The following is a 26,463-nucleotide window of genomic DNA, read 5'->3' on the forward strand; positions in this document are numbered from 1 at the left end:
TTGCTTCTATCACCAGTCATATCCACAGCTGGGTATTGTTTTTGCTTTGGCTCCATCCCTTCATTCTTTCTGGACTTATTTCTCCACTGATCTCCAGTAGCATATTGGGCACCTACTGACCTGGGGAGTTTCCCTTTCAGTATCCTATCATTTTCGTGACATTGTACAGGAGACAGGGATCAAGACCATCCCCACGGAAAAGAAATGCAAAAAAGCAAAATGGCTGTCTGGGGAGGCCTTACAAATAGCTGTGAAAAGAAGAGAAGCGAAAAGCAAAGGAGAAAAGGAAAGATATAAACATCTGAATGCAGAGTTCCAAAGAATAGCAAGAAGAGATAAGAAAGCCTTCTTCAGCGATCAATGCAAAGAAATAGAGGAAAACAACAGAATGGGAAAGACTAGAGATCTCTTCAAGAAAATCAGAGATACCACAGGAACATTTCACACAAAGATGAGCTCGATATAGGACAGACATGGTATGGACCTAACAGAAGCAGAAGATAGTAAGAAGAGATGGCAAGAATACACAGAAGAACTGTACAAAAAAGATCTTCACGACCCAGATAATCAGGATGGTGTGATCACTGACCTAGAGCCAGACATCCTGGAATGTGAAGTCAAGTGGGCCTTAGAAAGCATCACTACGAACAAAGCTAGTGGAGGTGATGGAATTCCAGTTGAGCTATTCCAAATCCTGAAAGATGATGCTGTGAAAGTGATGCACTCAATATGCCAGTAAATTTGGAAAACTCAGCAGTGGCCACAGGACTGGAAAAGGTCAGTTTTCATTCCAATCCCAAAGAAAGGCAATTCCGAAGAATGCTGAGACTACCGCACAATTACACTCATCTCACACGCTAGTAAAGTAATGCTCAAAATTCTCCAAGCCAGGATTCAGCAATATGTGAACCGTGAACTTCCTGATGTTCAAGCTGGTTTTAGAAAAGGCAGAGGAACCAGAGATCAAATTGCCAACATCCGCTGGATCATAGAAAAAGCAAGAGAGTTTCAGAAAAACATCTATTTCTGCTTTATTGATTATGCCAAAGCCTTTGACTGTGTGGATCACAATGAACTGTGGAAAATTCTGAAAGAGATGGGGATACCAGACCACCTGATCTGCCTCTTGAGAAATTTGTATGCAGGTCAGGAAGCAACAGTTAGAACTGGACATGGAACAACAGACTGGCTCCAAATAGGAAAACGAGTTCGTCAAGGCTGTATATTGTCACCCTGTTTATTTAACTTATATGCAGAGGACATCATGAGAAACGCTGGACTGGAAGAAACACAAACTGGAATCAAGATTGCCGGGAGAAATACCAATAACCTCAGATATGCAGATGACACCACCCTTATGGCAGAAAGTGAAGAGGAACTCAAAAGCCTCTTGATGAAAGTGAAAGTGGAGAGTGAAAAAGTTGGCTTAAACCTCAACATTCAGAAAACGAAGATCATGGCATCCAGTCCCATCACTTCATGGGAAAGAGATGGGGAAACAGTGTCACTTTATTTTTCTGGGCTCCAAAATCACTGCAGATGGTGACTGCAGCCATGAAATTAAAAGACGCTTACTCCTTGGAAGAAAAGTTATGAGCAACCTAGATAGCATATTCAAAAGCAGAGACATTATTTTGCCAACAAAGGTTCATCTAGTCAAGGCTATGGTTTTTCCTGTGGTCATGTATGGATGTGAGAGTTGGACTGTGAAGAAGGCTGAGCGCCGAAGAATTGATGCTTTTGAACTGTGGTGTTGGAGAAGACTCTTGAGAGTCCCTTGGACTGCAAAGAGATCCAACCAGTCCATTCTGAAGGAGATCAGCCCTGGGATTTCTTTGGAAGGAATGATGCTAAAGCTGAAACTCCAGTACTGTGGCCACCTCATGCGAAGAGTTGACTCATTGGAAAAGACTGATGCTGGGAGGGATTGGGGGCAAGAGGAGAAGGGGACGACAGAGGATGAGATGGCTGGATGGCATCGCTGACTCGATGGACGTGAGTCTCAGTGAAGTCCGGGAGTTGGTGATGGACAGGGAGGCCTGGCGTGCTACAATTCATGGGGTCGCAAAGAGTCAGACACGACTGAGCAACTGATCTGATCTGAGATGTAGCTCACCAGGCTCCTCTGTCCATGGGATTCTCCAGGCAAGAATACTGGAGTGGGTTGCCATTTCCTTCTCCAGGGGATCTTCCTGACCCAGGGATCAAACCCAGGTCTCCTGCATTGCAGGCAGATGCTTTAACCTCTGGGCCACCAGCTTACATGTGCTCAATTAAACTATGACAAAAGAAGCAAGAATATACAATGAGGAAAAAAGAGCCTCTTCAGTAATTGGTATTTGGAGTAGAGTGGAACTGGATTACCTTTTACATCATATACAAAAATAATCTCAAATGGATTAAAGGCTTAAATATAAGACCTGAAACCATAAAATATCTAGAAGAAAACACAGGCAGTTAGCTCTCTGAAATAGGTCTTAGTCACATTTTCTGTATATGTCTCAACAAAAGGAAACAAAAGTAAAAATAAATGGAATTACATCAAACTAAAAAGTTTTCATACTTTCAAAGTATCAGCAAAACAATACAGTTACCTAGTAAATGGGAGACTATATCTGCAAATGATATATCCAATAAGGGATAAATATCCAAAATATACACAGAACTTGTACAAGTCAACATCAAAAGATCAAACCTAGAGGGGTGGGATGGGGAGGGAGATGGGAGGGAGGTTCAAAAGGGAGGTGATATATGTATATCTATGGCTGATTCATGCTGAGGTTTGACAGAAAACAACAAAATTGTGTAAAGCAATTATCCTTCAGTTAAAAAATAAATGAATTAAAAAAAAAAAAAAACAAACCTGGGTAGAGTACCTAAACAGACATTCTTCCAAAAGAGACAAACAGACAACCAATACATAAAAAGATACTCAATATCACTAATAATCTGGGAAATACAAACTAAAACCACAGTGAGATACTCCCTTTTCCTGGTCAGAATCATGAGTATCAAAAAGAAAAGAAATAACAAGGGGAAGGATATCAGGAAAAGGGAAAATTGGTACAGCCATTGTGGAAAGTAGAATAGAGATTCCTCAAAAAATTAAAAATAGAATGGCCATATGATCCAGTAATTTCACTTCTAGGTACTTACCACCTCCCCCAAATTCAATAATATATTTACCTCTACATTCACTGCAATCCCTGATACTTCGTTAAAGCAGTCTGAAGGGATTAAGACATGGCCCAAATGAACTAAAACACTAGTTTAAAGACTTAAAACATGATGGAATTATAATTTTTTAAATACACAAAATGCTGTTCTATATAAAATCATGACAGATTTCTAAAATGGCCTCCAGGATCTCCATCCCTAAGGTTATGCTCTGTATAGTCCACTCCTTTTGAATGTGGATACCACCTATGACTTGCTTTTAGCCAACAGAATATTGCACAGTGATGAGATGCCACTTTCTTTATTAGACTGCACTACATAGTTGACCTTTGAACAAGATGGGTTTGAACCACACGAGTCCACTTATACAAGGATATTTTTCAGTGAATATAGTATCTATGTTTTCACTTTACAGATGTTTAACTAAATGTGGGGGAAGTTTACATCTGGTTAGAGATCACAATATTTGGAATCAAAGAACTAGGGTTTGAGTCCTGATTCTATCCAAGTCATTTTACCTTTGTGCCTTTCAGTGAGTCATTTATCAATTCTTTTGTTTCAGAGGCAGAGACAGCAGTATGCAAATTTTCAACTGTGAGGGAGTGGGTGGCACCCCTAACTCTCATGTTGTTCAAGGATCTATTATATAGCTACAGTGAAAAGGTATCATTCATGATCATGTTATTCATGTTATATTACATAAGACTGTCTTAGCAAAAAGAAAAAGAGAGAAAGAGACTTAGCTGGCCTTTAAGAAGATGTAAGATGCCATAATGTAAACTGTTTGTGGAGAAGGCCACTGGCTAAGTGCCCCAGGCCAACAACTGCAAAGAGAACTTAAATTTGCCACTTCCACTTGAGCTTGGAAGAGGACCCCCAAGTGACCAAAAAAAAAAAAAAAAAAAGAGCCTAGCCAACACCATGATTGTAGTTTGGTGAGTCCTTGAGCACAGGATACAGCTAAGCCATGCTCAGACTCCTAAGCCATTCAAACCATGAAAGCAATTTCACTATTTTAAGCTGCAAAATGTGAGGTAACTTGTTATGCAGGAATAAAAAACTAATACCATAAAGTTGTTCCTTTTATATTCAGTATCTCAAGAAGTACTATAATTTTCTTCCCAAATTTATGCTATTTGATTCTTGAAACATGAAAGTATATACTTGTGGGACAGTTAAGTCCAGTCACTCACTGGAAGAGAGTAACCAAACGGGTTACATGATGCTCTGATGGTTAAGAAGTTTTAACTTTCAGCAAAAGAAAGTTTATCAAAGAGAAGATAAAATAAAGGGTTACTTGTATTCTTTTCAGAATACACATGGATCACATGAAAAAGAGTGAGCTATATTAACAATCTCTGAAATATTTTCCTATTTGCCTCTTGCATCTCACACCTTTCTGAGATAGATGGGACAGCTATTATTTTACCCATTTTAGTGATGAAAGACAAAGTTTAAGTAGGTTAAAGGGACTTGTCCAATGTCACTTAACTAGTAAGTCTGTTCTGACTCTTAATATGGTGTTCTTTCCTCTATGACGTTGCCTATAATTGAGTGAATAACAGTTTTTTCATAACCTTGACAGTAAACATATCTGAATTCACCATTTGATTTTCTAAAACTTGCTGAAAAAAGTCAACCAATAGTAAAGAAGCATTGTAAGAAGAAATTAAGTACACATGCACACACACAAACACATATATACCTGTATTCACATACATATGTTGTCTATATAAACAGTTATCAGAGCATTATTAATCAAATTTAGATGCACAGGGAGAGATTCTGTGTTACCTGGACTTGAGGCATATTTTCTTTTACTTTAAGCTCTTTCCCTACAGACTTCTTCCTGAAAAAGAAATATTTTTAAATATATCATGATGTTTTATGATATCTGATGACTATGTTTTCTTGATAAGTACTTAAATCATTTTAAAGAAATGAAATTTTGAGAGGTGCACTCAACACGATGGAGTAGGAACACCCTGAACCTAACCTCCTCCCAGAGGCACATCAATTAGAACTATTTACAGAGCAACTATTGATGAGAATGACATGAAGACCACTAGGGAAGATTTTCCACAAATAAAGATACAATGAAGCTAATTACTATAATGAGATGAATACGAAGGGCAAAGACTCAGTATAGTGAAGAAGTACACTCCTGAGTAGGTGACCCACAAATGGCAGCACGATCACAATTGCAGTGGTTCTCCCCCGAGGAATGAGCGGTCTGAGTTCCACATCAGGCTCCCTAGCCCAGGGGTGCTATACTGAGAAGACAAATCCCAAGAATATCTGGCTGTGAAGGACAATAGGGCTTGCATACTGGACAGCAAGAGGGCTGAATCTATGCAGGAAATACAGAGCCTACTCTTACAAGGAGCATGCAAATCTCATATTCTCTTAGTCTCCCAGTACAGGGGCAGTAATTTAAAAGAAGCCATGGGGCTTCCTTAGTAGTCCAGTGGTTAAGAACCTGCTTTCCAATTCAGGGGACACAGGTTCAATCCCTGGTCAGAGCACTAAGATCCCATATGCCATGGGGCAACTAAGCCTGCATGCCACAACTACAGAGCCCAAGCCCTACAACAAAGATCCCACAAACTGCAACTAAGATCCAATGCAGTCAAAAATTAAATAAATAAATATTTTTAAAAAATAAGTAAAAGAAGCCAGGGTTTGACCCAGTTGCTGATCTTGGAGAGCCTCCTAGAGAAGCAGGAGGCAGCTGAGACTCCCTCTGGGGACACAGAGGCTGGTGGCAGCCATTTTTGTGAGCTCATTCCACCATGAGGACAAAGTGCTGGCAGAACCATTTTAGAGTCTTCCCTTTAGACTATTAGTAGTTAGTCTAATAGTCTAATTGGCTTATCCACTCACCAGCCAACTGACACTAACCCAAGACATCCCTGAACCCCAGCCTGGGTACCCAGCCCTGTCCACCAGAAGGCCAGCAGCCACTGCATGAGGCATGGTCTAGCACCCTATCTCAGAAAACAAAAATTTCAAATAAACAATCTCACCTTACACCTAAAGGAATTAGAAAAAGAACAAAGTCCAAAAATTAGTAGAAGGAAAGAAAAAAGAGGTTGGAGCAGAAATAAATGAAATAAAGATTTAAAAAAAATTTTGAAGATCTATAAAACTAACGGCTGGTTTTGAAAAGTTAAACAAAATTGATAAAACTTTATCCCAACTAAAAGAAGAAAGAAAGAGGGGGCCCAAATAAATAGAAAATGAAAGAGAAGTTATAAAAAAATTAAAGAAGTTACAACACACACCACAGAAATACATAAGAGATTAGCACAATAATACACAATAAAATGGACAACTTAGGAAAAAATGGACAAATTCCTAGAAACAGACAATTCCCCAAGACTGAATCAGGAAGAAATAGAAAATACAAACAACACAATTACTAGAAATGAAATTGAATCAGTAATCAAAAAATTCCCAATGAAAAAAAATCCACAATCAGATCACTTCATAGGTTAGTTTTACCAAACATTTAAAAAATAATTAACACTTAGCCTTCCCAAACTATTCAAAAACTTTAAGAGAAAGGAACACTCTGAACTCATTCTATGAGGCCAGCAAAACCCTGATATTAAAACTAGACAAAGATACCACGAAAAAGGAAAGTTACAGATCAACATCACTGATAAATATAGATATAAAAATCTTCAACAAAATAGCAAACCAAATTCAACAATATACTAAAAGAATTATAGGACTTCCCTGGTGGTCTAATAGTAACAGTCTGCCTGCCAATGCAGGTGACATGGATCTGATCCCTACTCCAGGAAGATCCCATATGCTGTGCAGCTACTAAGCCCGTGCACCACAACTACTGCACGCATGCTTTAGAGTCTGTGTGCCGCAAGAGAAGCCACTGCAATGAGAAGCCTGTGCACCACAGCTAGAGAGTACACACTGCTCACTGCAACTAGAGAAAGCCTGCACACAGAAATGAAGACCCAGTGAAGCCACAGATAAATTTTTTTTAAAGGATCATACACCATGATCAAGTGGAATTCTAACCATTGTTGCAAGGTTAATCTGACACCCAAAAGTCAATCAACATGATAAAGTACATTAACAACAAAGAATAAATATTATACGATCATCTCAATAGATGAAGAAAACCTTTTGACTAAGTTCAAAATCCACTTACGAGAAAAACTCTAAACAAAGTAGATACAGAGGGAATATACCTCAACATAATAAATGTCCTATATGACAAACCCAAAGGCAACAACATACTCTATGAGAAAAAACTGAAAACATTTCCTCTAACATTAAGAACAAGACAAGAATGCCCACCACTTTTATTCAGTATTTTCCAGCCACAGCAATCAGACAAGACAAAGCATAAAAGGAATCCAAACTGGAAAAGAAGAAATAAAACTGTCGTTGTTTCCACATGACATAATATTATATTTAGAAAATCCTAAATATGCTATCAAAAAAATTATTAGAAATAAGTGAACTCAGTAACATTGAAGGATACAAAATAAACATACAGAAATCTGATGTGTCTCATACACTAACAACAGACTATTAGAGAAATTAAGGTGAGTCCCTTCACTGTTCATTTGAAACTACAACCACATTGTTATTAATTATACCCCAATGCAATGGCACCCCACTCCAGTACTCTTGCCTGGAAAATCCCATGGACAGAGGAGGCTGGTAGGCTGCAGTCCATGGGGTCGCTAAGGGTCGGACACGACTGAGCGACTTCACTTTCTCTTTTCACTTTCCTGCACTGGAGAAGGAAATGGCAACCCACTCCAGTGTTCTTGCCTGGAGAATCCCAGGGACGGGGGAGCCTGGTGGGTTGCCGTCTATGGGGTCGCACAGAGTCGGACACGACTGAAGTGACTTAGCAAAGCATAGCACAGCAATGCAAAATAAAAAGTTAAAAAAAGAGAGAAATTAAGAAAACAATCCTAGTCACAACTGCATCAAAAAAGAATAAAGTACTTAGGAATAAATCTCAAGGAGGTACAAGACCTGTACCTGGATGACCATAAGAAAATGATAAAAGAATTAAAAATAACATAAGCAAGTAGAAAAATAGTTCATGTTCATCAATCAGAAGAATTAACACTGCTAAAATGACCATACCATTCAGAGAAATCTATCTATATAAAAATACCAAAGGCATTTTTCACAGAACTAGAACAAATAATTCTAAAATTTCTATGGTAACACAAAAGACCCCAAATAGCCAAAACAATCGTGAGAAAAAAGAACAAAACTAGTGGTTATCATGTACCCAGATTCCAAGATTTGGTAATACAGTTTGAAATCAGAGCATAAAAACAGACACGCAATTCAATGAAACAGAATAGAAAGCCCCAAAATAAATCCATATGTATGTGGTCAATGAATCTAAGACAATGAAGGCAAAAATGTACAATGGGGAAAAAAGCATCCTCTTCAATAAACAATGGGGGGAAAACTAAACAGTTACATGTAAAAGAATTATATTGGACTACATTCTCACACCACATACAAAAATAAACTCAAAGACTTAAATATAAGACCTAAAACCATAAAACTCCTAGAAGAAAACGTAAGTGGTACACTCTTTGACACAGATGTTAGCCATATTTTTGGCATATGTCTCCCCAGGCAAGAGAAACAAGAAAAAGTAAACAAATGGAACTACATCAAATTAAAAAGCTTTGCACAGCAAAGGAAACTATCAACAGAATGAAAAGTCAGGCTACTATATGGGAGATGATATTTCCAAATAATATATCTGATAAGGGTCAATATTCAAATACAAAAAACTCCCACAACTTAACATTTAAAAAAAAAACCCAAAACCTGATTTTAAAATGGCAGAGAATCTGAATAGATATTTTTCTAAACAAGGTATCTAGACAGCTGACAAGGTACATGAAAAGATGCTCAACAGTACTAATCATCAGGGAAACACAAATTAAAATCTCAATGATATATCCTTACACCTGTCAGAATGGCTATTATCAAAAAGACAACAAGTAAGTGCTGGAAAAAATGTAAAGAAAAGGGAACTCATGGTGCTTTGATGTTGGGAAAGTAAATTGGTGAAGTCACTATGAAAACCAGTACAAGAGTTCTTCAAAAAATTAAAAATAATACTACCACATGATCCAGCAAATCTACTTCAAGTATTTTTCCAAAGAAAACAAAAATACTCTCCCCGAAATGCCCCACGTTTATTGTAGCATTGTTTACAATTGCCAAGTCATGAAAGCAAGTACTTAAGTACCCATCAACAGATGAATGGATAAAGATGTGGTGTTATGTATGTGTGACATATACATACAAATACACACACACACACACACACGTATGTGCTTAGTCGCTCAGTTGTGTCTTTGTGACCCCATGGATTGTAGCCTACCAGGCTCCTCTGTCAATGGGGATTCTCCAAGCAGTAGGCTGTCCAGGGGATCTTCCCAACCCAGGGATTGAACCTAGGTCTCCCGCACTACAGGCAGATTCTTTACCGTCTGAGCCACCAGAGAAGCCCCATATATATGACAGAAAATAACTCAGCCGTATAAAAGAATGAAATCCTGCCATCTTTGACAAAATGGATGGACCTAGAGGGTATTATGCTAAATGAAATAAGTCAGGTAAAGAAAAATACTGGATAATTTCACTTATATATGGAATCTGAAAAACAAAACAAATGAACAAACACAGCAAAACAAGCAAACATATAGATACAGAGAACAAACTGGTTGTTACGAGAAGGGAGGAGGACACAGGGATAATTAAAATAGGTAAGGAACATTAAGGAGTACAAACTTCTAGTTACAAAATTAGTAAAAGTCATGGAGATATAATGTACAGAATAGGGAATATAGTCATTAATATCATAATAACTGTCTGTGACAGGTATGATTGTTTTGAAACATTAAAATATCAGATTACTATGCTGTATGATGGCGGTGGTAGTTTAGTCGCTAAGTCATGACCGACTTGCGATCCCACAGACTGAAGCCCGCCAGGCTCCTCTGTCCAAGGGATTCTTCAGGCAAGAATACTGGAGTGGGTTGCCGTTTCCTTCTCCAACTATGCTGTATACCTGTAACTAATATATCAATTATAATTCATAAAAAAGAAATAAATTTCAGATGGAATGCATATTTTTATCAACTATACTTCAATTTAAGAAAAGAAATTCTTATTTTTAAAAGCCATAAAATTCATAAAGCTTAACTGATAAATAACTGAATAACATTTGTCAAACTAACATCTCATTGGTATGATTAAAATATGCTAAGCTGAGATGGGAAAAGGATTTTCAAAGTACACTGGTCATTTTTTCTTCTCTGATTTTCTTTTCCTCTCTTAAGAAAAGGACATTTGTCTGGTAAGTTTCTTTTTAGACTTTGTGGAACTCTACAAAGATTGAATTAATAGTTTCCTTTTTAAACTATATATTTATATTAGGGTTTGATCAAGAAATTTCCAATGGCATAAATTATTTTATATTAATAAGGAAAATATTCTGTTAATAAGGCCACTTTAAAATAACCTACATTAAAATCAGATACTTTTCTTCATTAAATAAGACAACTAAGAAGTGCAGTAAAAAGGAACAGCCCCAGACTGGGGAGAGGGGTTAACATACAAATCACAAATCATGAGCTAACACATCAATGAAACATTGTAAATCCTTTCATCTCTAAAATTATTTGGGTTTAATTTTGTCTACCTATACCTGAATATCTTGTGATTCTCTCTAACCCATTTTCAGTTCTTTGTTCTTCCCTTCTCAGCTCTCTCCCACCCATATGCTGGTCTGCTTATAAAATTATACATTTGCTAATGTTGTGTTTTTATAAACCTGTTAATAAATTGTTTATATGACTTTAAATTGTATAAAGTGAAAATGTAAATTTATAAGTAAAAAATATTAACAAGTATCTTTTTGTCTTACGCTTCTGAATCTTCAGACTTTCCTTTGTCCTTTTTCTTCTCTGTTTTCATAACTTTCTTTGTTCGCTCACTTGTAGCCTTTGTTTTCTGTGTAGTTTTATATACGCCAGAAATAAATAGTTAGGAAAAAAATAAATCATAAGTAAATACATGATAATATACATTACTTAGATTTCCATTTTACTCTGAGAATCACTACACTGTGTTTCAAGGGAAATTATTGAATAAAAGCAAAACAAAAATAATGATATAGCCAGAATGTTTGTTACAGTGCTATATAGAATGTAACTCGCCAAATAAGCTAATACATATGAAACAAATTCCTCTGACAAATTATAGTCAGTTCTTCTATAACATTATATATGCCATCCTGAAAATCACCTCCCTGTGAAAAATCATATTATAAAAACTGCAGGATATATGGGGGGAAAGAGTCTAGGTTATGCAAAAACACTGTCGATGATACACGTAAAAAATTAAAACCTATTAGGAACATTAATTCAGTTTTACATAGTTAAATGATTAAGAAATAAGATATGATGAGAAACATAGCTCTTTATGCTGAAAAAGAAATCAAGTTTCTTTGTGGAAATGAGCATCAAACAGATTTCAAGTTGAGAGCTAGTAAGCAGTATTGGAAGGAGGGTTATCTGAAATTGGACAAAACTTTCTAACACCTGGATTGGTGTGGTACACTGTATACCTGGTAAACTAAGGAAGCTTGCAGAAGCTACTTTCTACCTTCACCTAGTATTATTTCCAGATGAATTTGTGTGTAAGAAATTGTAAAATTCACATTATGCTCAAACTGTTCAGTCATGCTGGAACAAGTTTGCATTTCAAAACAAATATTATAGCAGAACTGAGATGTTTTAAACTATTTTTGAACTACTATGTAGTATCAGGTTATTTTATACAAGAAAGTATAAAAAATTTGACAATTAGATTACTAAAAATTTTAGACAAGCTTAATAATAGAGACCTATTATGATACTGAGTGGTTATTTCCTATTTCAGACCACAACTTCCAACAGATACCAAATTCACCATAGCAAAGTTCTCACAAGTTAAACACCAAGTGTAATAATTTCCATAAAACACAGAAAGTTAGTATAATAATACATTTTTAATGAAAATTGTTAAGGTTGCCAAATAGTTTTTCAGTTTAAATCTGAATTTTGGTATGTATTTCCTATTTAGAAAAATCTAGTATATGGGCAATCAAAACACACTAAAATAATGAAAGGGATAAAAGAATTAAAAAATAATGAACATATCATCAGTGAGCTATGGGATAAATTCAAATGGATTAATATGCTTACAACTGGAGTTCATGATGGAGAAAAGGGGTGGGAAAAGAATATTTGAAGAAATAATGATCAATTATTTTCAAATTTGATGCAAACTATATATCTGCAAATCTACAACAGTATAAAGAAAACTAACCCCCAAGACACATATAATCAAATTACTTTAAAGCAGTAATAAAAAAAAATCTTAAAAATGGACAGAGGAGAAAAGCAGACACAATAAGGAGAACACAGACTTCTTGCAAGAAATACTGCAAGCCTGAAGAAAAAGGAACAACATCTTTAAAGCACTGTAAAGTGGGGGAAAACGTAAACCGAGAATTCTTTATTCAGAAAAAATATCTTGCAAAATTGAAGGCAAAAAAATTCGTCCAGAACTCAAAGAGCAGCAACCCTGCACAACAAAATGACAAAGAATCCTTCAAAGAGAAGAAAAATGATACCAGATGGAAATAAGGAAATAAAGAATACAATAAATGATAATTATTTGGGTAAATATAAACACTATTTTCCTGTTAATTAAATCTCTTTAAAGGACAATATTATACAACAAAACTAATAACAGTGTGTTGTACAGTAGTAAAATGTTTAAAAACAATAGCACAAAAGCTGGAAAGGGACAAACGAAAGTATGTTTTAAGGTTCTTATACATAAAGTAATTTAATATCACTTGAATAGAGACTACAATAAGTTAAAAACAAGATTGTAAACTCTAAAGCAATCAATAAAGCAACCCACTGAGCAGCAAATTAAAAAGTAATACAGACATTGCTACCTGAAAGCAGGGTGATGTTGCAACACAACTAAAACTGTGCAAGTGGCTTTGAAACAAGGCATTGAGCAGAGGTTGGAGAAATTTTATGCAGTATAAAAAGAAATTCATGAAAAAGTAATATGACAAAAGGAAAAAGTCCTTTACCCTGATACATTGTTTTGAGAGACAGATAGAGAAACAGAAAGGCAGGCTGACTGATCACAAGAATAAAAAAAAAAATTCCCCTTAAAATCAGGAATAAAAAATGCCCACTTTCAACATGTCTATTCAGTGTTATTCTAGAGATCTTTGCCAGTATAAGAAAGAAAATTTGGTCTATCATTTATAGATATGTCGATTATGCAAGTAGAAAAATAAAAATCTAACCATTATGATAGTGTGACTAGGTTTGTAGATGCAAACTACAATACACAAAAATTTGATATATTTCCCTAGCAATAGCTTTAAAATATTTTAATATATCAACCCATGAACAGTATGAAAAGGCAAAATGATAGGATACTGAAAGAGACACTCCCCAGGTCAGTAGGTGCCCAATATGCTACTGGAGATCAGTGGAGAAATAAGTCCAAAAAGAATGAAGGGATGGAGCCAAAGCAAAAAGAATACCCAGCTGTGGATGTGACTGGTGATAGAAGCAAGGTCCAATGCTGTAAAGAGCAATATTGCATAAGAACCTGGAATGTCAGGTCCATGAATCAAGGCAAATTGGAAGTGGTCAAACAAGAGATGGCAAGAGTGAACGTCAACATTCTAGGAATCAGCGAACTAAAAAGGACTGGAATGGGTGAATTTAACTCAGATGACCATTATATCTACTACTGCGGGCAGGAATCCCTCAGAAGAAATGGAGTAGCGATCATGATCAACAAAAGAGTCTGAAATGCAGTACTGGGATGCAATCTCAAAAACGACAGAATAATCTCTGTTCATTTCCAAGGTAAACCATTCAATATCACAGTAATCCAACTCTATGCCCCAACCAGTAACGCTGAAGAAGCTGAAGTTGAATGGTTCTATGAAGACCTACAAGACTTTTTAGAACTAACACCCAAAAAAGATGTCCTTTCCTTTATAGGGGACTGGAATGCAAAAGTAGGAAGTCAAGAAACACCTGGAGTAACAGGCAAATTTGGCCTTGGAATACGCAATGAAGCAGGGCAAAGACTAATAGAGTTTTGCCAAGAAAATGCACTGGTCATAACAAACACCCTTTTCCAACAACACAAGAGAAGACTCTATACATGGACATCACCAGATGGTCAACACCGAAATCAGATTGATTATATTCTTTGCAGCCAAAGATGGAGAAGCTCTATACAGTCAACAAAAACAAGACCAGGAGCTGACTGTGGCTCAGACTATGAACTCCTTATTGCCAAATTCAGACTTAAATTGAAGAAAGTAGGGAAAACTACTAGATCATTCAGGTATGACCTAAATCAAATCCCTTATGATTATACAGTGGAAGTGAGAAATAGATTTAAGGCCCTAGATCTGATAGATAGAGTGCCTGATGAACTATGGAATGAGGTTCGTGACATTGTACAGGAGACAGGGATCAAGACCATCCCCATAGAAAAGAAATGCAAAAAAGCAAAATGGCTGTCTGGAGAGGCCTTACAAATAGCTGTGAAAAGAAGAGAAGCGAAAAGCAAAGGAGAAAAGGAAAGATATAAACATCTGAATGCAGAGTTCCAAAGAATAGCAAGAAGCAATAAGAAAGCCTTCTTCAGCGATCAATGCAAAGAAATAGAGGCAAACAACAGAATGGGAAAGACTAGAGATCTCTTCAAGAAAATCAGAGATACCAAAGGAACATTTCATGCAAAGATGGGCTTCGATAAAGGACAGAAATGGTATGGACCTAATAGAAGCAGAAGATAGTAAGAAGAGATAGCTCAATACACAGAAGACCTGTACAAAAAAGATCTTCACAACCCAGATAATCACGATGGTGTGATCACTGACCTAGAGCCAGACATCCTGGAATGTGAAGTCAAGTGGGCCTTAGAAAGCATCACTACGAACAAAGCTAGTGGAGGTGATGGAATTCCAGTTGAGCTATTCCAAATCCTGAAAGATGATGCTGTGAAAGTGCTGCATTCAATATGCCAGTAAATTTGGAAAACTCAGCAGTGGCCACAGGACTGGAAGAGGTCAGTTTTCATTCCAATCCCAAAGAAAGGCAATGCCAAAGAGTGCTCAAACCATCGCACAATCGCACTCATCTCACACGCTAGTAAAGTAATGCTCAAAATTCTCCAAGCCGGGCTTTAGCAGTATGTGAACCGTGAACTTCCTGATGTTCAAGCTGGTTTTAGAAAAGGCAGAGGAACCAGAGATCAAATTGTCAACATCCCCTGGATCATGGAAAAAGCAAGAGAGTTCCAGAAAAATATCTATTTCTGCTTTATTGATTATGCCAAAGCCTTTGACTGTGTGGATCACAATAAACTGTGGGAAATTCTGAAAGAGATGGGAATACCAGACCACCTGATCTGCCTCTTGAGAAATTTGTATGCAGGTCAGGAAGAAACAGTTAGAACTGCACATGGAACAACAGACTGGATCCAAATAGGAAAAGGAGCACGTCAAGGCTGTATATTGTTACCCTGCTTATTTAACTTCTATGCAGAGTACATCAGGAGAAATGCTGGACTGGAAGAAACACAAGCTGGAATCAAGATTGCCGGGAGAAATATCAATAACGTCAGATATGCAGATGACACCACCCTTATGGCAGAAAGTGAAGAGGAAATAAAAAGCCTCTTGATGAAACTGAAAGTGGAGAGTGAAAAAGTTGGCTTAAAGCTCAACATTCAGAAAACGAAGATCATGGCATCCAGTCCCATCACTTCATGGGAAATAGATGGGGAAACAGTGGACACAGCATCAGACTTTATTTTTCTGGGCTCCAAAATCACTGCAGATGGTGACTGCAGCCATGAAATTAAAAGATGCTTCCTCCTTGGAAGGAAAGTTATGACCAACCTAGATAGCATATTCAAAAGCAGAGACATTACTTTGCCAACAAAGGTCTGTGTAGTCAAGGCTATGGTTTTTCCTGTGGTCATGTATGGATGTGACAGTTGGACTGTGAAGAAAGCTGAGCACCGAAGAATTGATGCTTTTGAACTGTGGTGTTGGAGAAGACTCTTGAGAGTCCCTTGGACTGCAAGGAGATCCAACCAGTCCAGTCTAAAGGAGATCAGTCCTGGGTGTTCATTGGAAGGACTGATGCTGAAGCTGAAACTCCAACACCTTGTTCACCTGATACAAACCAACTCATTGGAAAAAACCCTGATGCTGGGCAAGATTGAAGGCGGGAAGAGAAGAGGATGACAGAGGATGAGAGGGTTGGATGGCATCACCGATGCAATGGACATGAGTTTGAGTAGGCTCTGGGAGTTGATGGACAGGGAGGCCTGGCGTGCTGCAGTCCGTTGGGTTGCAAAGAGTCAGACATGACTGAGCGACTGAACTGACTGGTGGTAATTTAGAACATAGCATTCTTTTTTTTCAAAGCACTGCTACTGCTGCTAAGTCGCTTCAGTCGTGTCCGACTCTTTGCAACCCCATGGACTGCAGCCCACCAGGCTCCTCCGTCCATGGGATTTTCCAGGCAAGAGTGCTGGAGTGGGGTGCCATTGCCTTCTCCTTTCAAAACACAGTTGCTGCCAATTAATAGAGCTTCTCAAATGGTGCTAGTAAGAAGGAATCTGTCTTCCAATGCCGAAGACATAAGAGACCCAGGTTGAATCCCTGGGTAGAGAAGAGCCCCTCGAGTAGGGAATAGCAACCAGATCCAGTATTTTTGCTAGGAAAATTTCAGACAGAGGAGCCTAGAAGGCTACAGTTCATGGGGCTGCAAAGAGTCGGACATAACTGAGCACAGGCTATCAATTATTAGTACTGGTATGTATGCCATTTTCAGACACTAAAATTAACTAACCTCTGTACTTTTCAACTTTTGTAGTTCATTTTCCAGCATTAATTTCTCCTCTGATAATACTTGGAGATCACTTTGAATCTGTGTGTATTTCTAAAAACAAGTATTATAACTTCATTAATAATGAAAAGCAAACATATCAATATGGAGAGGTTATTCGGGTACTTGATTATTAAAGTAAAAAAGTCTTTTTTAACTCATAGAAATCATGAACCACTGGTATTAATCTGCATAGTGAAGTTATAACAGGTGCTGAAAGAGGCAAAGGTACTATGATTGACAATGGAAATTCAGAGACTGTGGGATATTATAGTTCAGTATTTCAAGTCAAGTGTTTCTGAGTGATTTAATAAAGTCTACTAAAATCAAAAGAATAGACAAAAATTTCCAGCTCTCATATGCATAAAAATCTCTTGAATAAACTAAGCATCTATCAGCAACATCAAGGACAAAGTGCAAATTCAAACTGAGAGCACAATACTTACAGCCTCTAACATCAGTTGCTCATTCATAGCTCTGAAAAGCAAACCAAAAATATAATTTTAAATTTTTATTTTTATTTATGTAATATCATGTATTTTCTATGTAAAAAAAATTAATATAAATAAGGTTAGAGTATACTTTGACTAGCATTCCAAAATTTCAGTGTTCTTCCTAGAGATACTGTTCGATTGCTGTATATCTTTCCAAAACTTTTTCCATGGATTTATGACACTTTATATACCTATTGTACACTTTTTCTTAATGAGCTGGATGTTTGTTTTGTTTCCTTTTTCATATAAATGACATCACTGGATATGTTCTCAACATTTTTTTCACTTAACACAACTTCTGAGATCTATTTATATAGGTAAACATAGATTCCTCTCACTCCCTTTAAATACAATTTCTTATTCCATATCAAGAGTTGGCAAACTTTTTCTGTAAAGAGCCAGATAGTGAGTCTTTTACACTTTACAAACCAGTTAGTCTTGTCACTACCAGCCAGCTCTGCAGTGGATATGGCTGTGTTTTAACAAAACTTTATAAACAGAAACAAGCTTCAGGCTATATTTTTTTTTTTTAAACTTTACATAATTGTATTAGTTTTGCCAAATATCAAACTCATGGACTGCAGCTTGCTGACAACTGTTCCATAGTACAGATAAACTATTTTTTGGACTAATGAGCTTTTTATTAATTATAATCAGAATTTTTTAAAGTTTTATTATGATTAACATACTATAAAATTAACTCACTTTATACAATTCAATACCTTTTAATATATTCACTGAGTAACAATTGTTGTTAAGTGAAATCACACAATTTTGTCTTTTACGACGGGCTTATAATTACTCAGCATTAAGGTCCTCAAGATTCATCCGTGTTGTACCATATGTTAGAATTTCTTTCCTTTTTAAGACTGAATAATATTCCATTGTATGTATACAACACATTTTCTTTATCTTCATCCACTACTGGATACTTGGGTTGCTTCCACATCTTTGCTATTTTTAATGATGCTACAGTGAACATGGCTGTACAAATCTCTCTTCAAGACTGTAATTTCAATTTGGGGGGTTACATTCCCAGAAATGAAATTGTTTTATCTCTACCTCATGATCCAAAAAAACGAATCATATTTTTTGAGGAATTGACATACTATTTTCTGTTGTGGTCATACAGCTTCACATTCTGTATGATTATAATTTTAAGCTTCAAAATTAAACATATCATAAAAATTAGCAAAATTAAAATTTTTAACAGTAGTTTTATTTTCTATGTTTCCAATTTATCTGAAATAAATATGTACTTGTATTTATAATGAGGAAAAGGAGTTATTTTAGAAGCTTACCTTTCTAATTTATTTGCCTGATTTTCAAATATTTTCAACATGGTATTCAATTGATTAGTTACAGGAGAAGTTTCTATTGTTAAAAAAAAAAAAAAAACATTTAAAGGTATTACAAATGGGAGGGGCTATATGTATATGCTGGCAAAACTCACTGCTATATGTGAGAACCAAACAACGAGGAAACAGCAGAAATGTGCAACATATAACAAGGGGACCAAATAAATTAAGTATATCAAGATGCTAAGTAAACCAGAGACCTTGCTTTGGGAGGGTCAGTACTCCCTGAATATTCAGAGTATATTGGAAGAAGTCAGCTTTAGAAGAATAAAATTCAGAATTTCTTATAGGTAAGAAAGTATTTAATAATGCTTATACAGAAAGTAATACGGTATAACAAACAATATTTTAAAATTAATCCAATAAAAGCATAGCACATAATTTTAAATTATGTCCTGTATACAGTAAAAGTTTACAAAGAAATCAAGTATTATTTATGTCACAATCTGAAAAACAGTTCTCAAGAGGGAGAAAGGACCCTGCTATGGACTGAGTATTTGTGTTCACCCAAATTCATGTTAAAATCCTAATCTCCAATACAATAATAATTAGAGATGGGGTCTTTGAGAGATTATTAAATCATGAGAATGGAGCCATGTGAGACACAAGAGAGCTTGCTTGCTCTCTTTTCGTGGTCTCTCCATTATTTAAGGACACAGCAAGAAGATGTCCATCTGCAATACAGGAAGGAAGCTCTCATCAGAACCTGACCAGGATGGAACCCTGATTTGAACTTCTCAGCCTCCAGAACCATGAGAAATACATTTCTATTGCTTAATCCACTAGTCTATGGCGATTTGTTATGGCAGCCCCTAAAATGGGTCCATATCTACAATTCTACTAGTTCAGGAATTTCAACTCAGTAGCATAGAACGTGTAGATGAGAATATTACATATCCATTGCCAAATGGAACAGCTTGGAAAATCATCCAATTGCTCTTCCTCAAGACCTCATTATGAATTACCTTAAAACAGAAGAAAAAAGATCAGAGACTCCAAGTCTCATTGAACTGTTCTATTATAGTTAAGACCCTTTTCTGAGCAGAGTGTCTCTGGTTAACAAAGTGGTTTAAAAGTTATTTTAAAGTAGCCAAATTTTTCCTTAAAAATTATGAGTAAAATTTTTACTTGTAAAAATAGTAAAAATTTTACTATTTTAGAATGGTTTTATGATTAGAAGATGTGTTCCATTGGTCTATAAGTGGGCACAGAGACCTCTGTTTTTGTCCATGATGGTGCATCAGGGACCAGAGTTACACTTTCACTTTAAACCTATTAAAAACTGGACAAATATACGATATAGTATTCAGAAAACAGAAGGGACAAGGCAGTAATCCCTCACAGAAGGAAAACAAAGAACTGCTCAATGATGACTCTACCTTACTGCCTGAAGTTCCAGACCACAGCATAAGGAAGGGAAACCCATATAAAGTTACTGGTCTTGAGTTCACAGACAAGGTTTAGAGACTGGAGAGGCCAAAGCAGCTAGAATTCACAGGGCACAGTAGTAGACAGAAGACAGTGGCATAGATTGAGGAAGAGCGAGCTCTACAGACATGCAAATGGTTCCCCCTAAAGCAGAGAGAGACTTTTACTGTCTACTCCAAAGCTCTAGATATCTTTCTATCCAACCTACTCAGTCAGGGCTGCCTCAAACCAGAAGTCTCTATAGATCTTGGGAGTACTATAGAACGTATAGCAGGCCTTCATTTAAACATGACACTGTTAGAGTTTATAGCTGAAGCTGAAAGAACAGGATTACCATCAACTTTTTCCAACCAAGTCTTATTTTCCACTTCCAAAACAGTATTCCACAGCACACATAACATGATTGTTTGAAAATTCTCCCCAGTATTAAGACATAAAAAAGGCAGTTTCTCCTTTCTGTTGATAAGTAGTCAGAAGTTTGAATTCTAGCAGCTCTTTATATTCATGAATTGATAGGTACTCAGCTACAAAGTATAAGTGTATATGGGATGATCTGTAATTCACAGTAACAGAGTCTACAAATGACCTCTTAAATTTATCACTGCTCCTTCCTCAAAGGTCTACCACCTCTGAAACACTTTTGTAGCATATTCTAATCATAATTAAAAATCCTCCACGCCAAGTAATAATATGGAACTCCTTAAAAATGAGTCTATTAAAAAAAAACAGTATTTTTGGTAGGCAGTAGCTAACTAAGAATTTCAATACTTACTTGATAGCCAGCTCAACTGTATGGCTCCAAACTCCGGGGAATTTATGTTTTAACTTAACAAGTATTATTTTAAATTATAGAAAATTATAGAAATACACATAACAGAAGTTATTAATACAATGATGTTTAATGAGTAGAAACTTACGTGGCTCAGTCACAGAAACATCTGTAATTTCTTCAGTTGAGTGTGTTTTTATGAATTCTGAAATAATTAATAGTTATAAGTTTCAATATCAATCATATATATCAATTGAATTTAAATTTCATATTTTTTTAAATAACTCATTCAAGAGAAAATTCCTGGGCTTCCCTGGTGGCTCACTGGTAAAGAATTTGCTTGCCAGTGCAGGAGACACAGGTTCAATCGCTGGTTGGGGAAGATGCTGCATGGAGCAGAGCAACTGAGCCTGCACCACAACTACTGAGTCTGAACTCAGGAGCCTGTAAGTCACAACTACTGAAGCCCAGGCATGCTCTGTCACAAAGAGAAGCCTGTGCACTGAACCTGGAGAGTAGCCCCAGCTCTCTCCAACTGGAGAAAATCCTGCACAGCAACGAAGACCCAGCACAACCAAATGTAAGTAAATATTTTTTTAAAAAGAGAACACAAAAAGTCTAAGAAAAGCAACAAAGCTGCCAATATTGTAGATTCTCTGAATCAGGCAACAAATTGTAACATCTAAAACAATGTGCATAACAACTGAGTGATGTGAACTCACCATTTTCTCAACAAAACTTGCTTTTCCTCTTATATTCTCCCAGTTATGATTACCATCATCTAATCTCCCTTCCTTTCATATCCAAATCTGCCCCCTTTCCTCTCTTATTTGTACTCTAATACAGTTGAATTGGTGTATCACTATGCAGTTACAGGAGAAGGCAATGGCAACCCACTCCAGTACTCTTGCCTGGAAAATCCCATGGACAGAGGAACCTGGTAGTCTGCAGTCCATGGGGTTGCACAGTCGGACATGACTGAAGCGACTTAGCAGCAGCAACAGGCACTTATCACACATTTAAGATACAACAGTTAACTTCCCTTTCTTACTCCCAACCCCCAAATCTACCTTCTCAATGTGGCCAGAATAATCTAAAATTCAACATGACACTTCCCTATAAAAAAGTCTTCAATGATTCTCTAATTAAATATATTGGCGGGGGTGGGGGGGAGAAAGTGTTCCTTAGCACAGAATCTAATCCCTTGGCATAGGCTTTCTCCTATCTTATCCCTTCCTATTACTCCGTACTTGAATACCATACCAGTAGTAAGGTAGCACTAGTGATAAGAACCCACCTGCCAATGGAGGAGACAGAGGAAATGCAGGTTTGATCCTTGAGTTAGGAAGATACTCTGGAGGAGCACATGGCAACCCACTCCAGTATTCTTGCCTGGAGAATCCCATGGACAGAGGAGCCTAGAGGGCTGTGGTCCATGGGGTCGCAGAGTTGGACATGACTGGAGCAACTGAGCGCACACACGCGGTAATTCCCTATTCATGCTGTTTCTCATGCTATACCCTCTTCTTAAAATACCAAATATCTCCCTTCTACACTTGACAAAATCTTACTGATCCATTGTTGTTGTTGTTTAGTCACAACATTGTGTTTGACTCTGCAACCCCATGGATTGTAGCCCTCCAGACTCCTTTGCCATGGGATTTCCCAGGCAAGAAAACTGGAATGGGTTGCCATTTCCTTCTGCAAGGGATGTTGCAGATCCCGGGATGAAATCCACATCTCCTGCACTGGAAGGCAGATTCTATACCACTGAGGCCACCAGGGAAGCCCTTTAAGGTTGCATAAAACCTTAAGTCTCTCAAGCTGAACAAGCTGGCTCCTTTCTATGGAATCATGGCAAATAACACACATCTTTTTCATGCATTACACTATATTAAGATAATACATAATATGCTTGTATCCATGCCATGTTGTGGATTTTGAGGGTAAAAACCAAGTTTTATTAATTTTGTATACTCCCAGAATTTGAAACATAAGACCTTGTACTGAAAAGATCAATTACTACTGAATATCTTTATCATTGTATAATTTATATGGCTATAAATTTTTACACTTTAAATCTCAAAATGTTAGTGTATTTAGGAAACCCTATAAAGCCTGGACTTGAGCAAAATACCACCTTCAATTTTCTGCTTCAGAGTTTCATAAGTTTGCACATCTTCTGGTGGAATTCCACTATCCCTGTTAATATTTAAATAAATAAAACATATTATCAAACAATTTAAATTACACTTAAGAACCAGAATATATGTTCTAGACATATGCAGTTTGTAAAATAAAATTTAATGTTTTCTTTAACCTTTATTCAGACATTAAGGTAAATTATCTAGTAAATAAGTAAAAAGTATCAAACTATGTAATTCTATGAATTCTATATATTGACAGAGTGTATTCCATGAATATAACTGGGCATATTCCATGAATATAATTAGGCATACCATGTATATGACGTATTCTATGAATATAATTAGGTATACCAACAACCACATAAATGAAACTAGTAAAAATATATTTGGTATAAGCATGACATTTCTTTATATCAATGTATTATTAATATGTAATCAATTGTTAAGAGCACAAGTTCTAGAGTCAGACTGCTTGGCTCAAAACCTATTTTATCCATTTACTAACTATGTGATCTTGGGTAAGTCATTTAACCTGAGCCTCAGTTTCTTAATCTATCAAAATTGGGTATTAGGGTACCTATTTCATAAAGTAGTTATAGGACCAAAAGACACACATAAAGTTACTAGGAAAATACCTAGCACACATCTGATGCTTAAATTTCAAGTATTAACATATGAAATTAATCCTATGCTTCATAATAGATAGCACAGGTGAATTTATAACTGAACCTCTGAACCAAGGCTCTGTTATGCAGTTCCCATTGAAGCCAACACAAGTATCATTCCCTTCATTCCTTTAAGTCTAGTCATTGACATATGGAAAGATCAATGAAGTTACTGCATAATAAATAGTAGCCTCTACCAACGACGGGTATTTTCTATTTTAACACTGTAAAATGAAAGGGTTTTGTTAATGTTTAATGTAACAAAATGGTTGTTGATTAAACGGAAAGTTTTACTAGGATAAGTTACTATACCAGATATGGTTAGGGATAAGGGAACAAATGAGTTGAATTAAGGTATCCATAAAAACTCATATTTATTTACTATTTATTACATGTGATAGGAAATATGTAGATGTGCATGACTGGTTCTGATCTTAAGAAAGTAACAATCTTGACAGGAAAACTTACACATGAATAATCAAATTAATAACTTATGAAGTTAAATTGGTAGCTAATCATTAATTCACAATAAAACTATTAGGTATATTATTTGTTGTCAAACAATAGGGGACAAGAAAGAAGTAAAAAAAGAAGAGATCTCTACAGGATGGATTTCTCAACCCCAGTACTATCGACATTTTTTTTTTTTTTTTAAATTTTTTATTTATTTTATTTTTTTTTTTAAAAGAATCCACCACAGGTATACATGTGTTCCCCATCCTGAACCCTCCTCCCTCCTCCCTCCCCATACCATCCCTCTGGGTCGTCCCAGTGCACCAGCCCCAAGCATCCAGCATCGTGCATTGATCCTGGACTGACATCTCGTTTCATACATGACATTTCAGATGTTTCAATGCCATTCTCCCAAATCTTCCCACCCTCTCCCTCTCCCACAGAGTCCATAAGCCTGTTCTATACATCAGTGTCTCTTTTGCTGTCTCGTATACAGGGTTATCGTTACCATCTTTCTAAATTCCATATATATGCGTTAGTATACTGTATTGGTGTTTTTCCTTCTGGCTTACTTCACTCTGTATAATAGGCTCCAGTTTCATCCACCTCATTAGAACTGATTCAAATGTATTCTTTTTAATGGCTGAGTAATACTCCATTGTGTATATGTACCACAGCTTTCTTATCCATCTGCTGATGGACATCTAGGTTGCTTCCATGTCTTGGCTTTTATAAACAGTGCTGTGGTGAACATTGGGGTACACGTGTCTCTTTCCCTTCTGGTTTCCTCAGTGTGTATGCCCAGCAGTGGGATTGCTGGATCATAAGGCAGTTCTATTTCCAGTTTTTTAAGGAATCTCCACACTGTTCTCCATAGTGGCTGTACTAGTTTGCATTCCCACCAACAGTGTAAGACGGTTCTCCACACCCTCTCCAGCATTTATTATTTGTAGACTTTTGGATCGCAGCCATTCTGACTGGTGTGAAATGGTATCTCATAGTGGTTTTGATTTGCATTTCTCTGATAATGAGTGATGTTGAGCATCTTTTCATGTGTTTGTTAGCCATCTGTATGTCTTCTTTGGAGAAATGTCTATTTAGATCTTTGGCCCATTTTTCGATTGGGTCATTTATTTTTCTGGAGTTGAGCTGTAGGAGTTGCTTGTATATTTTTGAGATTAGTTGTTTGTCGGTTGCTTCATTTGCTATTATTTTCTCCCATTCTGAAGGCTGTCTTTTCACCTTGCTAATAGTTTCCTTTGATGTGCAGAAGCTTTTAAGTTTAATTAGGTCCCATTTGTTTATTTTTGTTTTTATTTCCAATATTCTGGGAGGTGGGTCATAGAGGATCCTGCTGTGATGTATATCAGAGAGTGTTTTGCCTATGTTCTCCTCTAGGAGTTTTATAGTTTCTGGTCTTACGTTGAGATCTTTAATCCATTTTGAGTTTATTTTTGTATATGGTGTTAGAAAGTGTTCTAGTTTCATTCTTTTACAGGTGGTTGACCAGATTTCCCAGCACCACTTGTTAAAGAGATTGTCTTTAATCCATTGTATATTCTTGCCTCCTTTGTCAAAGATAAGGTGTCCATAGGTGCGTGGATTTATCTCTGGGCTTTCTATTTTGTTCCACTGATCTATATTTCTGTCTTTGTGCCAGTACCATACTGTCTTGATAACTGTGGCTTTGTAGTAGAGCCTGAAGTCAGGTAGATTGATTCCTCCAGTTCCATTTTTCTTTCTCAAGATCGCTTTGGCTATTCGAGGTTTTTTGTATTTCCATACAAATTGTGAAATTATTTGTTCTAGCTCTGTGAAGAATACTGTTGGTAGCTTGATAGGGATTGCATTGAATCTATAAATTGCTTTGGGCTATCGACATTTTAGACTGGATAATTCTTTGTTGTAGGGGCCTGTCTTGTGTATTTTAGAATGCAGTGTCTCT

At 36.6% G+C, this 26,463-nt stretch overlaps 1 protein-coding gene across 1 annotated transcript in view; it reads right to left on the reverse strand.

Moving 5' to 3' along the window:
- LOC102275284 (coiled-coil domain-containing protein 7) overlaps positions 1–26,463 on the reverse strand; it is a 67,786-nt gene that overhangs the window by 24,587 nt on the left and 16,736 nt on the right. The window contains exons 9-15 of the mRNA XM_070380979.1: positions 23,394–23,455; positions 21,402–21,458; positions 19,000–19,072; positions 17,651–17,681; positions 17,169–17,258; positions 11,129–11,214; positions 4,972–5,026 (exon numbers count right to left, since the gene is read on the reverse strand). Of these exons, the coding sequence (XP_070237080.1) occupies positions 4,972–5,026; positions 11,129–11,214; positions 17,169–17,258; positions 17,651–17,681; positions 19,000–19,072; positions 21,402–21,458; positions 23,394–23,455 (454 nt within the window). The remainder of the gene's footprint in view (positions 1–4,971; positions 5,027–11,128; positions 11,215–17,168; positions 17,259–17,650; positions 17,682–18,999; positions 19,073–21,401; positions 21,459–23,393; positions 23,456–26,463) is intronic.

The sequence above is a fragment of the Bos mutus genome, chromosome 13 (assembly GCF_027580195.1).
Source record: "Bos mutus isolate GX-2022 chromosome 13, NWIPB_WYAK_1.1, whole genome shotgun sequence".
Classification (NCBI taxonomy): Eukaryota; Metazoa; Chordata; class Mammalia; order Artiodactyla; family Bovidae; genus Bos; species Bos mutus.